This window comes from Rhopilema esculentum, chromosome 13, assembly GCF_057945365.1.
Source record: "Rhopilema esculentum isolate cy_ngs chromosome 13, ASM5794536v1, whole genome shotgun sequence".
Taxonomy (NCBI): Eukaryota; Metazoa; Cnidaria; class Scyphozoa; order Rhizostomeae; family Rhizostomatidae; genus Rhopilema; species Rhopilema esculentum.
Genome location: NC_142827.1, coordinates 8,353,731 through 8,370,295, shown reverse-complemented (window position 1 = coordinate 8,370,295; position 16,565 = coordinate 8,353,731). Strand labels below are relative to the sequence as shown.

General features: G+C 35.8%; 1 protein-coding gene across 1 annotated transcript; it reads left to right on the top strand.

Annotated features, from left to right (window-relative positions):
- Positions 1–676: 676 nt before the first annotated feature.
- On the top strand, positions 677–15,982 carry LOC135691930 (UNC93-like protein MFSD11). The gene is made up of 18 exons (XM_065209934.2): positions 677–835; positions 2,814–2,862; positions 3,258–3,273; positions 3,604–3,711; positions 4,144–4,223; positions 4,861–4,957; positions 5,467–5,522; positions 6,347–6,471; positions 8,002–8,084; positions 8,261–8,316; positions 8,614–8,679; positions 9,462–9,506; positions 9,700–9,777; positions 10,825–10,993; positions 12,697–12,760; positions 13,196–13,267; positions 14,001–14,069; positions 14,654–15,982. Exons 1-18 carry the CDS (start codon positions 743–745, stop codon positions 14,738–14,740), a joined length of 1,413 nt encoding a protein of 470 aa, XP_065066006.2. The 5' UTR covers positions 677–742; the 3' UTR covers positions 14,741–15,982.
- Positions 15,983–16,565: the final 583 nt, after the last annotated feature.

The following is a 16,565-nucleotide window of genomic DNA, read 5'->3' as shown; positions in this document are numbered from 1 at the left end:
CAACTGTTAATGGGACATATGCCCTTTAACGGAGAGTTAGTATTGCCAAAGGACCGCTTAATCTCTAAACTTCAAATAAAAAAGGAACCTTGTTTGACGGTACACCGATCAAAAATATTTGAATTTATTTTGACATTTTCTGCTCAAACACATTTATCTTATGTGGGTCGGCGTCATTCCATCTACTGGCTGTCAAAGAAAGTTTACCATAAGTTTTAATCCACCCCGCTCATATATGTATAAAGTAATTTGATAGTTCGTAGTCAAATACTTTTATTAGGTTTAATTCCCCAAGAAAGCCTATGTAAGAAAGGGTATCAACTGTGATCAAGTATAGCCATAATTTCGATCAATGAATCACTGCAAATAGACAGCCAGAGTTTATTTGCAAAGTTTTTGAATGCAAGCTTTTGTCTCGTTAAAGAATCTTTCCAGCAATTTTTGATCTGGTAGTTAGAAAACAATTCATATTGCAACTTTTCTAGCTTCCAAGTTTTGCAAATTTCTTTAAGGATTTTTTCGAGTTTTTCCATCATAGATAACGACAAGGTTGCCTTTTCCTCAGAAAGTTGTTTCACTTTTGTTAAACTAAATCTTAATTTTAATATCTGTTTTGAATTAAAAGTCACCGAATATTGAAAACTTTAGAGAGCTTAATATTTGACACCACCATAAACAAATATGATGGACTGTATTAGATTGATTCCCTGTGTCACATGACAACACTTGGTTCTTATTCAAAATGGCGTTCAACGTGGCATTCTACAATGTTATAGTTCTTGGTCTATGTTTTATGTTTGTTTTCACCGCTTTTCAGACAAGTTCAAATGTTCAGGTAAGTAACATATCTTTATTTTTATTGAGCTTTCCCTTTGTAGCTCAAAGTCATTGTAGTTCAAGAAAAGGCGAGTAAATAGCTTGCCTGTTTTTCCAAGCGAGATTTCGGATGGAGTCTTAAATTCGAGTTGCGTTTGAAGAGAAAGAACAAGCTATTTTTGGTGCCTAAAAGCTATTCAGTCTACATAAATTTTTCTTTTTCCTTTCTAAATATATTTTGATATTTGTTTTAAGATTTTTCTATGCTCAAAAGGCCGAAAGTAAAGTGAATCCACAAGAGATAGTTGCACCCTCACTCAGGCCTGGCCATTTGAGAAGAGAAATAAGCTATAGCTTTTGCTCCTCTTTAAGCTCTCCTCAAATGCTTGAGGGAGTGACATACTGCTCTCCTAAATTCGTTTAAAAAGCAAATTGTTCTCCTTGAAAAATGCTCCAATTGTTTCTGTTCTTATTTACCGTAAATCCTCGAATTGACCTCCCTCCTCGAATAAGCCCCCACCCTAGAACTACAAATTGTCAATAAGCTTCCCCCTTGGATAAGCCCCAATGCTATAGTAAATTTTCAAATTGGACCCCTCAATTTGATGATTGTTGCCATCTGAGGTTGCCTTTGTCCTTTTATAGAATTGCCACAAAATTGCATACTTTTGGTAATGATTAACTAAATGCTCATAAAGAAATTCCTACTAAAACAATGTCTTCTTAATATCTATAATAATTTTATAAGCCCTCCTCTTATAAGCCCCCCCCCCCTCTAATAAGCCCCCATCCAAAAATTTCAGAAATAAATACATAAGCTCCAAGGGGGCTAATTCGAGGATTTAAGGTATCTACAAAGAGCTCACCTGGAAATTTTTAGGAAAGCTGTTTGCTTTTTTTCAGGCTAATCAAAAACTTTTTCACAATGCCACACCCACCTATTCTCAAGTGTATAGCCAAAAGTTTTGGCAAGCTCTGCATACCAGCCACCCTCTTGTAGCATAACTTTGTTGTTTTTTCCATCTTTACTTTGACTGGTTTAGATCATTTCAACCATACTGACAACAGAGAAACCTTTCTTCAACTTAAAGTATGATTTTTTCTTGGGGGGGGGGGGGGAGCTATTTCACATAGAGAGCTCTCTCTATGATATGTTAAGCTCTGATATGTCATTTGCCTCAAATTTTTCAAGCTCCAAATTTCATCTTGGCATTTGCTGTTGTCCTATGTGTTTCCTTTTTTCCTCGATTTCTTTTTTTCCTTTACATTGACATAACCTTCTTCATGAAGTAGTTGATGAATAGTGTAGAAGTACCTGTTAGCAGTCCAGAATATAAACAAGGATTCTAAAAAAGGAAGCATAATCTGCTTACCATTGAGATCCTGTGTCACTACTTCCCATCTCTCTTCATTGGTGCTAATAATTATTATCATTGTACCAATGACATACTGCTAGGATGCCAGGCTGCAAAACTTCTGTATGCTCGCAGCTATGCTGAATATCTTGCGCTTGCCTCTGACCCAAGATATCAGTCTAAGTCATTTATTTTATACAGGCCATCTTCGGAAAAGGGTATGGTCGTAAAGGGAACAACTTAGCACTTGCCTCGCTACCCCCAAGCAGTGCAGCTTATGGCATTCCTTTTAAGGCCTATTTACATGATATAACATTTTAATTTCATATCCGATTCAGTTTCCTAATTCAACCCAACATTTTTACCAGTTTCCCTGATACTGTTTTCATTTCATCTTGAAATTGGGGCTCTGTGTACACAAGAATGCTATACTGCACTAGAATGCAAGAATAATAATAAACCCTAGATATTTTATAATTAGTAGCAGAGTAAGTTGTTCCATTAAGGGACTTCCAAAAGTCTTCATGATACAGCTGCAAATAAACCGTTTAATGGGCATCATGTAAACACCTTTGATATTTCAGAGAAATTCACTGAAATGTGTATGTGCTATATAATGTTTTATGAATTCTATATTCGCAGACACCAGTTCTCAATAGTATCGTGAGAGATGGGAAAAAGATATTTGATGGTTTGTATCAGTTTATCATTTTTTCTGGTTGTGTTGAAACTTAGCTAATTAAATTTTAGATGCATTTTTAAATGGTTTTAATGAATGAACATGTGTATCAGAGCTTCTAGCTCAGTAACTTAGTGTGCATGCATAAAGGGTATCATTATTTTGATGTGTCTTTTATATCTTGCTGCTTTAAGATTTGTGATTTGTTGCCTGATTATTGCATTAAGTGTGAAACTAGTAGTAGCAACTTAGAACCATCCTGTTCTGCATAGCTAAGCTGGTATGGCACTGCCTATTTGGCATCAAATACTATAACAGACTGTTTTACATTTATTTTCATTAGAAATTAACATCAAAAAATTTATTTTGTGCCCCATAATAATAACTCCATATTTTTATTTTCACAGGGAAAGGCTATACCAGGTAAAGCATTGCTAATCCTTATGTTTTCTAAAATTGACATCCCAAATTACTCTATTCAGGAGGTGTGCTGGTGTATGTCTGCATAAAAAACAGAAACCTCTTGAAATGACACCCTAATGGCAATGAATATTATTCAAAGAAAATGTAGTTTTTGTATTTTTTCCTGTTCAAATCAAGAAGTACATTAGCATAATCAAAGCTTTTGTTTTTGCTCTTTAGATGTGCAGTTTTTTATCTTGTTCTTTGCTTCTTGCTTTGCACTTTTTGATAATTTTAATTTGATAATTTGTTAATAAAGAATGAATAAATTATATTTTGATCAATTTCCAGTCTGTCCATCATTTATGCTGTGTTCTCTGTGGCCAATTTCATTGCTCCACCCATTGTCAGCGTGGTTGGTCCAAGAGTAGCCTTATTACTGAGTGGCCTGACATATTGGTAAGTATATGTAGTTGTATCAGTACATTTATCAAGTGAAAGTTCCTCTCATTTTCTCTGCAAGAACTGATAATTACATATTTATCCCAATTTTCAAGGAATTGTTAGTTTTTGTGCTCATATTTGTAAAAATTGTTTTCTTTGTAACCTTAATAAATGTTCATTAGCAAAGTTAAATGTTGTAAGTGAATCTTTCCAATGAAGGTCAGATTTTTGTCTGTATATATCTGCATATAAACACATGGTTTTATTTAGTAATTGATAGTTAAACATAAACAGAAATCCTTAATCTGAATCGTCTTATCATGTTTTATCCCCATTTATAGTCTTTTGCACTCACACAAATGACTTTGTAGTGAATATTATGACAGATTGAATGGGAATGTAATGATATATACTAGTCAGTCACTTTTGATATCTATTTATTTATAGCATCTTTATTGGGAGTCTAATTTACCCCTTCGTTTGGTCACTGTATTTGGCTTCTGTTATTGTTGGCTTTGGTGCAGCAGGTAACATTTTTTTTTATTTTTTTGATATACACAGAATCTTCTAATTTCTATAGCAAATAACTTGATTTCAAACTTCCTGTATCACAGAAAAAGGATCTTGTCATCTTTACTACCTTAATATATTTTGTTGCATTGGTGTTTTGAGTTTTAATTGTAAATATAATATCATATTTTAAGTGCTACGAGCACATTCAAGGCTATTGGTAAAATAGAGGACTAATGTTATTATTTGCAGTAGTACAGTAGCTGAATTTCAGTTTTTTGCTAATTAAATGAGTAATCAGGAGACAGTAACATCGCTAAGGTGGCCAAGATTATTGAAGCATGACATCCCCAAAGCCCTGGCTGTTATCACAAGATAGCACCCAACATCCACCAGTCTACTCCTCTTTGTTTTCAAGGTTTAGCAATTGAATATTCCCACTCCATATTTTCAAACCTTTTGCTATTATATTCAGACTTTGTGCTCTGAATAAACCAAATTTGAGTTTTCTTTATGAAGGTGCTTGCATGAAACTCTTGCCAATTTGTTTAATTGCCACAACAAAAAAGATTCACTCTATTAAGTGAAGAGAGTGAGAGGAAAATCAAATCCTTTTGTGGGCTTTTTTCAGAAAGCTATAATATATTTTTTTAGTCATTTGGACAGCCCAAGGAAACTTCTTGACAATCAACTCTAATCATGAGACTATGGGCAGAAACAGTGGAATTTTCTGGGCTCTCCTACAATGCAGGTAAATATTTTATTCGCTGCTTGAGAGTGTACAATATGTTGATACTGCATGATTGCAGAAAACAGACTTTGTAAAGATAGCCATAATATTATCTCATTCATAATATTCAAGGGTTAAAATGGTCAACACAATATGCTGTGGCAACATTGACAAGAAGTAGTAACTTTTATAACCAGATATCAATTAGCCTCTTAAACATAACAACTAAATAACCGTGGCATACTTCGTAAGCAGTGATAATACAAATTGAAATTTGTTATAGTTAACAATTGATATAGTTAAATATAGCTGTTTATATATAGCTTTATTTAACATGATCATAAGTAGAAATATATGCAGCATTGATTAGAACGAGATGTGCATTTGTGTATTGACCTTAAGTGAGGAAATACAGTATATGCTATTGTACAACATTCTTTGTTACAATGACAATAGATTGTCAGTGAATTCTTTCATATACTAAAGGTTATAAATTCACAAAAAATAATCAACATGTTACTAACTTTTAGTCTTCTGTTTGGAAATATGTTTGTCTACTTCTATTTGAATGGAAAAAGCGACATCAGTGAGTTCATCTTTGCTACTGTACTTTACAAAAATTACACACATTTTGTTGTTATTATATTTTTCAACTATCTTTATTCTGTGACAAACTTATTCTGACGATAACTTTCAACCACAATGCCTGCCAAAATTCTTGGAACACTGACGTCAGTTTTCAAGGTCCATTTCAGTCATATCCCTCTCTCCCATAGTTATAGTTGGTTTACTATTAAGTGGTTTTTGAGATCATGAAGTATCTTCTTTTGCGTTACTTGTTTGATATTTATCGAAGCTGTCAACATGTTTCTAGGGGGAAGGAGGTGGAAGTAGTAAATTTTTGTAAAAGAACTGAAAGATATAAAATTCAATGCAAATTGTTGGGTGTTCCAAATATATTTGGCTGGCATTTCAGCCATTTCAAGTTCTTGTTTCCCTCCTATTATGGTTCCGCTTACAAAATATTTTTGAATCCAAGAATTGAAAAAAACATATAGATTTTTTTATTCCCAAACTGCACTTATGATTTTAAATCATCCTTCCATGTATCAACATTGAAGGTCAATCATTATTTTGAATTTTAAAGTTGAAGGTTGTTTAGGTTTTTTGCTATTAGTTAAAAAGGTAAAAACTACGACCAGATCAAGGATGGAATGTCAAAAAATTTTCAGAAAGTAAAATACTGAAATTTATTCCCCTTTGTGAATGAAATACCTACCTGGCTGTATTTAAGGCAACCAATGAATGTTTAGAATTTTGGTGTTGCTCGAAAGATTATTGTTTTCTGTTGTCATGAAACTTAGCATATTTACTGTCATTCAAAGCAAGAAAACTCCCTCTCTTTCCAAGGCGCAAAGGAAGGAAGAACTATATTCACTGTCCTGTCCTCATGTTGCTTTGCGGGAACCCTCTGTTTTCTGTTTCTTCGCAAGGCGCCGGGTCAATCGCAAGAAGACAACCAAAGCACAAACGATGTAGGTTTTAACACATTTTTATGCGGTAATAGAACAGTAAGATACACGGGGCCCGGACTACAAAGTGCATTTTTGTAAATATATGTTAATCCCTGCAGTTGCAGCACAGACTTTCGTGTGAATCCTGCGCACAGTCTCGCTGCGAGGCTGACAAATACTATTTAAAAATAAAATCCCACAGCTTTTAACCTGCTATTTTGCAACATGATTTTTTCCACGCAAGCATAAGCGGCAGAAAATAGTTCCCCACTTTGCACTGTGGCACGTGGCTCGTGTGTACACGAGTTTTATCATAGGAAATAGATGCAGTTGCAATTGTCCTTCATTGGGACTTTATTAAATGGGCACTTTCAATAACAGACGCCTCCCAATAACGCAAACATAGCAATGACAGAACTCCCATTAACAGATATTTCCCAATTATAGACATTTAACAGCAATGTATACTTATTGTTAAATGTCAGTAGCGTACAGATCTCCCAGTAAGGGACACTTTTTAGCAATAGAGACTCATCAGTAAAAGACACTTGGCAATAATAGCCACTGCTCAACAATGGCAATCTTGAAAACATGAAATGCAGAAGGTTGAAATGTTTTAATTTTGGAATGTTGGAATGTGAATAGAAGAAATTTAGCCTTCCTATGCTATAAATATCGAAACAATGAACCCAATGTCAGTAAAATTGTCCTTGTTAGCATGTAGTTACATACGTTTTAGAAACCACATTCCAGCATTCAAACATTCCACATTCCATGTTTTCCAGATAGTCACTCACAGCAATGGACATAAAAAGTTTATCAAAATTGCTAAGCAACAAGCTTGGTCTGACAATTCTCCATTATAAAGCTGTCACAAACTGCGTTATACCCATTGCAAAACAAGAACGATAATAAATTCGGGAAAGTTTGCAAAAGTCAATAATTTTCTTCAACTAAAAGTAGAAGTGATACGACTCAATCCAGCCATTATCAGAAAAGCCACGAAAAACATTTTTAACGAAACCTAAACAGAACACTGGATTCAAGAATTCACCAGGAAAGTAGACTGAGGGTGGTATGAATGATCCTCTGGGAAAGTGGTAAAAGACGTTTGACGCTCAAGACGAGCTGGTTAAATGGAGAGCGCCTTTTGCCATTTTGTCAATACAATACGAGGAGTATGTCGGCAATGGAAAACCAGACTCATCGCAATTGTATATTTGATCTGGTGATGATATACTATGTTCCTTGAGAAAACTTTTAAATTCATGAAACCATGCAAAAATTACTTTTGTCAGGTCCTTTCCTCAGTAACTTTAGCCTCCTCTATATGCCGAGATTGATTGTCCTGGATATGAAACCACCAGAAGCCACCACCCTCAGAAGTGAAAATTGATAATTGGAACTGATGCCATCATTATTCATGTTGTTTATGATCAATCAGCAATACCAGAATCTGAAAGAGACTTATTTGATAATAAAGTTAGCTTAAAATGGTACGCTGTCCAGTTTTTTTGTCTTGCAACTGCACCTGGTACATCTGTTTTTCAGCCTCCACCAAGATATGAAGAAAAACCTTTACTGCAAGATGAAATGGGTCCAAGTTACGATAGCACTTCAACTACTGCAACGCGGTATGTAATCCAACCACTTTATTAAATCATACCTTGGATATGCCCAAGCAATTTCCTTTTTTTGTAGAGGAAGAATGAGTGCACTCTGCGGTGAGTCCAAGGTCACGCATATATATTCTTCCAAGCATTGAAGCGGGAGCGGGGTCAGATCATACTATGCTTTTTAATCATTTTAGTACGGATGATGAACAATTTGGCTCGTCACCACGACTAACGCCATTTCAGATCTTCGGTAAGTTATTTTCAACAAAGCAAATTTTAGCTTGCAATCTCCAGTTCATTTTCATCCATTCATCCAGATCTTCTTGAATCTATAAACTTTTTACACCGTTCGCTTTTTGCAATGGAACCATGCTGTTAGATTTTTAATTTTGCCGAATATCTTCCGTATAGCAAATATATTATATTCTCAACCAGAATTTGAATGCTATATTTTATTTTCTTTAATAAAGTACAGTTTTAAATGATTTTTATATCATTAAGTGCTTGCAGTGAAGGTTATTGGTAGTTGATTCTATGTTCCTTTTAGTGCGATCATTCCAGATGCTTGCAACCAAAAACATGGCATTTATTTCCGTAACAACTGCATATACAGGTAATTCTTACTGATACCGTTGAAATCATCTTATTGGCGAACAAAACATTCCGTAAATGACTAGAGGATATGGGGAGGCAAAGTTCATTTGAGTCATGTAAAATTCACATATCAGTACTTCAGACTTCCAAAAAATACTGTAGGGAAACCTCATTAGTTAAAAGTCTTGCCGTGGCTCCTCCATGATTCAATTCCGTAAATTACAGGAATGCGGAATGTTTTCTCCAAGCTACATGAGCACATACCCAGCTAACCACGTGTTGTCGAACATTACCTAACAGACTTCTAATTAAAACTAACCTATAAGCGTTTTCGTTTCCAAATTGCAAGACGGTAAATAACCTGACCGAGAAATTTTTTCTCCAAGCTACATGAGCACACACCCATCTAAACACGTGTTGTTGTAGGTTACACCGTATGTATTGGATCGCATGTACATTATCGCGATAGTAAATCTACAGTGGACTCAAATGGTTTTGTAACATCTGATTCCTTTAGTTTGAAGGCTTGAGCCTGTATCAAAAGCTCAGGTTTTCAAAATTATATATATATATATATATTTGTCTAGTAGGTTCACGTGGCTGGTCATGTAGATAAAGTCTTGAGCGGGTTTCAAAGGTATTAGCATGCAAAATGATTGATATTTATATGTGCTATTTGGTGTATAGAACAAGAAGGTTCTAAGTTGCTACTGCCTATACGGCATCGAGCACTTTATACCAGGCCGGTAGGCAGTAATTTTCACTCATATTTCTATGTGTAATAAGGTGATATCTTTTTAGGGTTTGAGTTGACATTCTTCAGTGGCGTGTATGGGACAAGTGTTGGTGGGTGTTTATTTGTGTTTATTTAGTAATATTTATTTTCTAGAATGTTTATTCACTTTTGTATGTTAGGCTTGTCCGTTTTGTTAATTTTATCACTTGATGCTCAATAGATGTGCAGTTACCTATGCTGTTAATCGCTTAAAAGATTATGTTAGTAATCGAATACCTCTTAGTTGTTCTACTTGCTTTTCAGCAAACACTGGTTTATTGAAGAACAACAAGCAGCAGCTAGGCCTAGTGGGAATGCTGATTGGGATCGGCGAGATCACCGGTATGGCAGGTTTAAAACATTTCCTGTCAAGTGATTGCCACTTAATCGATCGTAGCATTCATTTCCTAATTAAAGACGATCATGTATGTGTCTGTGGTGTAATTTAGTCTTGTCGTAACTGCCTGCACGCAGTGAAGGCAACGTAAAGAGGTTAGGTTGAGGCACAATGAATACGTTTTACAGTTTGTAGTAATGATTGCGGTGATTGTAGTAATGATTGCATCACTACTGTCCCCAGTTTCTGTTTTAGTGCATGGATTTTCGTTACTTCATTACGTAAGCTTTTCTTCAGTTTTCTCATATACTGTCAAATCGCAGCCTTTTTTCTTCACCGTATTGACTCGACACTACATGTTTTAGTAGATTGTAGTTTTCGTGTTTTGAACTCCCTCCTTCAGCCTAATCAAGAGTTTCGTTAAACTCAGGGCTTTTGATAGTATCTTTATATGGTGAACCATTTAGAATGCGTATCTATAAACTTCGACTTTGTTCTGGAGCTTCCTTTCTCGCATCCTTTTTGCTTCATAGCCGTCATCGTGTAGTACACTTTCTTCACAAAGTTGAAGTGATTAATTTCTAGGTGACGTGTATTGCAAATGAGAATGTCACCTAGCTTAGTTTTTTATTAGAACAGCATCTCAAATATGTGTTTGTTTTACTTCTCAGAACACTGATGGAACAGCTTTTTCAAATTTCAACTGTTTTACAAAGAAGTCGCTCAGTTTCTTCTTGCAAAGTTATTTTCCCAAGAGCTAGGGTTTGATTACCAGTAACTTCATTTCCTCTTTTCTCTGTCCCCTGTGTCCCTTTCTGTAAACCTTCTTTTTACAGGCTCATTCCAAGCCTTCCGTATTTTTGCATCAATCCTTCTTTTATTTTTCTGGCTTTCAATAATGCACTCCAATCCTCCCAGCCTGACCCCTTTAACCGCTTTCTGCTCAGAAATTCCCTTAGTAAGCATCATTACAATATCTGCTATCAGTAACACTTTGTTGGTAATATTTAGATACAACAAAATCTTTTTATTGATAATTTCTTTCTTTCTAGGTGGTCTTATTTTTGGCATCTTTGGGAAGCGCACGAACAAATACGGACGCGACCCAATTGTCTTATTGGGGTTTGTAATCCACATGGTGACATTCTTCCTCATTCTCCTCAACATCCCTGATCATGCACCCATAGGCCAAACAATGGACGATACGCATCTGCACAACAAGTATGTCTTTTCTTTTTTTTACCCGCTTCCAAGTGCTGGCCTACGTTTTGTTGCATAGTCTATTGTTTCTAAATAATTTTTCTCTAAAATAACCAACAAATACGCTTACAAATTTGACCCCCGCGAACACTCAGGGAATCTCCAGTTTAAGCAGAGAGCCAATCATAGAGCTCGTAGTTAAAGGTTCTAAATACCTGGCTTTCAATGCGATGTCGCGTATTTATTTTCTTATTCAAATATAGAAAGAATTGGAGATATAATGATGATTCACAGTCATCATCATCATCATCTCATTGCATCAATCTCCATAGCACCACCCACATCCCCTTACATCACCCACCACCCTTCCCTCCCCCACTTCCATCATCCCATTTTTTCTCCACTGCGCTGCATTCACACCATTCAACATCCACCAATCCAGCACCACCATCTCACATTTCAAATCCATTTACTCGTTCGTTTCATTTACTCTGATGAAGCCCTGTATGCCGGGGCGAAATATTAGTATACTCTTTAAATTTAATTTGTTTGAAAATTTTATTTCGTGACATTGGATTCTCGTCGTTGTATTGCTTTGTTCCTGTATATCGAACATTTAGTTGATTGCTCAGCAAGCATATATTAAAGAGAAAGGTAATATTCATGCCGATTTTGCCCTAGATAAATACTTTAGACAACACAGCTGCTCTTCTTTTGACCAAACAATCTCCACTGTACACTCGAAAAATCCCTTTTGAGCTCGTTGTTTTAGCAATCACTATCTCACTGGCAAAGCTGTGTGTATTTTTCATTTCGTTTGATCTGTACCCATGATATTTTAATTGCTTATTGTGCTTATTAATCAGTAGTTCGCTGAATTTCTACAAGGAAAGCACCTTAGATATTATAGCAGTCAAATTTAGGAATGTAGGCATATTCTAAGCAATCAAATTTACAGGGGATATATTTTTATATCATTGAAAGATTCTTGTCTAACATTGAACATCGTATTTAAAGTTTCTTAATCGTATCTCATAACAATATAGATATAGAAGACTGTAACATTTGCGTGCGAATTCTGAGAAGTTATTTTATTTAAATGGTGGACGGAAGCCAATTAGTAAGGGCCTGTAATGAACCCCCTCTAGCAATAAAATTCGTAACGTTCCTATAATTTCACTGGCTAAAAAGCCTGTAACGTGATATAGATCATTGTATCGCATCCCAATACAGTTGTTTTGTGTAACATGGGAAATCCGTAAAAAGTGCGATAACAATATGTGATCAAGGGCGTAACTAGCAAGGGGTGTAGGGGTGTGACACCCCCGATTCTTCATACGAGTTAGTAGGTAAATCTTCAGCTCGTCCACAAAATCTTTAGATTATCGGTAAAATTGCTGATGACCCTCCATACCCTTAATCTGGTGACTCGGGCTACCCAATTGCATGTGATATGATAGACACAGATTCCACTTCAGTAATGCAATGATCGCACGAACTCACAGTGACGTGTACGCTTCAGTAAACATGACGTCGAGTTCTCTGCCAGCAGGCCAGTTGACACTAACCTTAAATTCCACTGTATGTAAGTTAACATCTTCGTTACCTCCATTCCCTTATCATTAAAGTCTTACAACTGACTGTCTTTCAGTTATTCTATTACTTGATAGTTCATGCTAATAAAGTTCATTAAATGGATTAATTATGTCATTTCTTTTACTCAGCATACATATCATATCTCTGTGTGCGTATATGCTTGGCTTTGGCGATAGCTGTTTCAACACACAGGTATTTGGGCATTTTTCTGCTCCTACGTTTCTTAATCCTTCAATTTTTAAACCAACTTGTAGCCCCACATTCTGAATTTATAATTTAAAATTCTGAACTACTAATTCATATTGTGGTGTATGTATCGAAACGTTTTTGAGCCACTGTTTTCATGAAATATGCAAAAAAAAATATTCCACTGGTGGTCGAGTTGATATTGACATTGTCCCTATATTTGACATCAGAACTCCCTTTACCATCACTGCAAATTAGTTTTTAAATCTGATTTTCTTATCAAGACAGTTATATTTCTTCGATTTCCTTCTGTAATAACTTTCTATTGTGTGATCATGTCTTCCAGCATACAGATAGCCTCGAAAGTTTAGTTTCCTTTTTTTCAAACTTTGCAAACACGCCTTTCGAGTTTTTTTCAACGCCCATGTCTTTCTTGTGCAGATTTACTCGCTTCTTGGGTCGATGTACTCAGAAGACAGTGCTTCCGCCTTTGCATTGTTCAAGTTCGTACAGGTGAGAAATTATGTAAAATTTAGTGAGAGTACAAGAACCACAGACTCCTTAAACAGTCGACAGTAGATCGATTTCGCCATATATCGTTAGTAGTACATTAGATTCATGCATTTCCTTTCCTTGTATAAAATTAAGCCTTTTATCGTAATTTCAACAAATAATCTATGTACTGAGGTGTCCTAAAGGGGTCTCAGCGCCCATTCCCCTAGATATGTTATCTTCACATTCCCTGTCTCGCTTTTATTGATATATCGTCAACGGCAAAATCCCACCTGCACTCTATTTTTACAGTTGCTACCAAGTCCTTCCAGCTTAATACCATACCGCGAAGTAAAATGATTCTCTCTCTAGTACAAGATCACTGCTTTCTGATTAGAATTATGGTTGTCTTAAAGAATTATGAAACTGCTGATCTTGTCGTATATATTTACATCTGCTGCACTGTTTTAGCTTATATGCAGTTTTCTTCTTCCTGTTTTCGAAAATGTAATTATTTTTATTTTAGCCTTAGTAATCTTTTGCTTCTTGTGTCGCGTGAAATGTAAATTTTGTTGTTATCTACGAATTTGGTTGTTTTATGTATGAATGAATTGAATTTAACTTTATGTATGAAAAAGTTGAATTGAACTGATTTGAATTGCGTATTTTAGGCAAATCCAAATTTTCGGCCTGCCTAGTCGGAGATTTGGTCCATCCAAATAAATGAAAGCATTAATCTCCGCTTGCTTTTTAGTCCGTAGCTGCTGCCATCGCCTTTGGGTATGCACTTGCTACACCGCTCAAGTGGCAACTCCTTGTTCTAGTAAGTGATATTTAGAGTCTTTCGCCCTATTGTTTCATTCAAATGTTGATCTTTTTCTCCCCTAAAATTCATTTCCCCTTTTTGTATATGAGATCTTGTAAGCGATAAACCCTCCGCCAGTTTTATAGGGTATTTAATAGATGTAGGTTTACCCCATTTTTACGTCAGACCATGACCCTGGCTAACAATTTGCAAGCGCGATGGTTTTGATTCCAATTTGGCACACCCATAGCAAACCACATACACAGTTAGTACTGAGTATAGGAACTTTATGTTAATGTGGTCTCTTAATGTCCAATATAAACAGCCAAAAACACGAGGCTCTTCAAAACATTGGTTATTTGGAAAGTGCCGTAGGGTACTTTCAAGAATTTATAATGTAAGTGCATACCTGACTCCAGCATTCACTGTGGCTATATGCTTTGGTCATCTTCCAAGAATTACTGTTTCTACGTTAAGTTTGACACCAATGACACCACCAGCGCCCATGCACTTTATCTGTTCTAAGCTGTTCTGTTTGAACGTGTTTTTTATTTTTAGTTGTTGCAATCACTCAAATTTATGTGAAGTGTTTTGTATTGCAGGTCGTTACAGGCGTGTTAGGGACAATATCATTTTTTGCTGTTGAGAGAAATTACCGAAAAATGAGGGAACAACACTCAGCTTCCTAGATTTTCAAATAACATTTTTATACCGACCAGCTTCTGAATTTTTTAAACTATCGTCTCTGAAACGCCTTTGAAGTGTTTTGTTAATATCGTGGGGTATGATTAGTAACAATTTATTTCACCGTTCCGATTTTTTTGCTGGTCAATTGAATGCCGAGGAACAGAATAGGACAAAAATTATGATTCTGAAATCACTAGCAATATTGATGAGAATTACTTGACCCAATATAGCATGAAATCGCAAGAATGTTTGTACATTTATGAAGTTTGTTTATTTTTTATTTGGAGATGTAAAATTTTTTGTCAGATATTTCTAGAACGCCCAGTCTTTGTCATTGGACAAGGGGGTGACGAGGCTGAGATACATTTTTAGTTTGAACTGTATATTTGAGTTCGTGGTATAAATATGCCTTTAGATCCCAGTCTCCCATGTGTCCTAAAATTTGGGTCAGTTTTAGCCATAGGGGGGGTGGTGGGGTGCATGACTCCCACTGAACCAAAGTCTTCAAGAAGCAAGAAGGCCGGAATAACCGAATTACAGTCTCAAGTATCTGAATAGCATAGATCATAAGCATGCTTTAAAACATCCCCTGTATTTTTATGTTAAATATAAAAAATAAAAAAAAATCTGAAAACGGGAGATAGCTCTTTGATTTGCGTCTCATGAAGACCGAGCTGGTGTATTTTCCCATTCTTAATGGACATGGTTTTGTCTGGGTTGTGACGTATATACGCTTTGAATGTTGCAGTGTAATATCGGATCGGAAGTACTTGGGTGCAGTCAGGGTGCAGTGCAGAACATGTGTGCCAGACAACGAGATTTCTTATTATTGAACGCAAACTACACTGCCCCGGAGTCAAGTAAAGTGCTCATCCTTCTTCCAGATCAATCCTTCAATCTTGGGATACAAAGAAAATAAGGCGGGGATTGAGCTTGACCCTTTTAATTTACTTTACCTTCACCGGCCTTTTTCGCAGTCTTTGACCATGTGACTAAAATGTTTTCCAAGCTCTGCCCCGGCTACCCCAATGATATAATAGATGGCAATAAGGGGGCTATATGAGTCATCCCTACCAATGACGAAACAGGAGTGGATTATGAATGACTATACCCCATTTAATATCGTTATTTGTAGGTTATTTGCATGTATTATTTTGTGAACCATCTGAAAGAATAGTATATGTATACTAATAATTATGAATGTTAAGATATTTGATAGCAACAATAAATTCATATGAAATCTCTATGAATCAAAACATCATTTTTGCACAAATAGTGTACCTGCCAACTTTTGCTCGTTTAGTTTGAATATTCTAACTGTCATCTGAAGTTTGTTCAAGAAAGGGGAAAATAGCGAGTTTATGCAAATTTTAAAAGGCAAAGAGTTGTGTTGATGGAGCAGTTTCACCCCATTTTACATGCTGTTGTGAATTGACTTCAACAAATTGAGGACAGAAGACGAAAACAAATTGAGGAAAACAAATAAAAAATTGCATTGAAAATCTTTGGTTGCTACATCACTTTAACAAGCCTATACTTGTAGAATTGACACTGTTTCAATGCATTTTAAAAGGTGATCAGCATGGACCTTTGACCTCAGGTCGTCCCCTTGAATCCCGTGCCTTGAGAAAATAAACATATTTAACAGTCTATGAAGACAAAATTCTGTGGAAATCCCTTAGACCAGAAAAAAACCTTGATTTTGAACAGTATGGTAGCGAAAAACCCTGTTTTCTTGTGCAACCTTTTGTTGATTGTACATTTGAACCGCATTCAGTTTACTTCCACAAAGTTTCTACACGGGGAAAAAATTTTCATGGGATAAAC

Bases quoted from the DNA above. Each gene is read 5' to 3' on its own strand.
- LOC135691930 (XM_065209934.2), top strand. From the start codon at position 743: ATGGCGTTCAACGTGGCATTCTACAATGTTATAGTTCTTGGTCTATGT. The intron at 8,317-8,613 runs GTAAGTTATTTT...TGTTCCTTTTAG, and splicing joins AACGCCATTTCAGATCTTCG to TGCGATCATTCCAGATGCTT. The intron at 10,994-12,696 runs GTATGTCTTTTC...TCTTTTACTCAG, and splicing joins GATACGCATCTGCACAACAA to CATACATATCATATCTCTGT.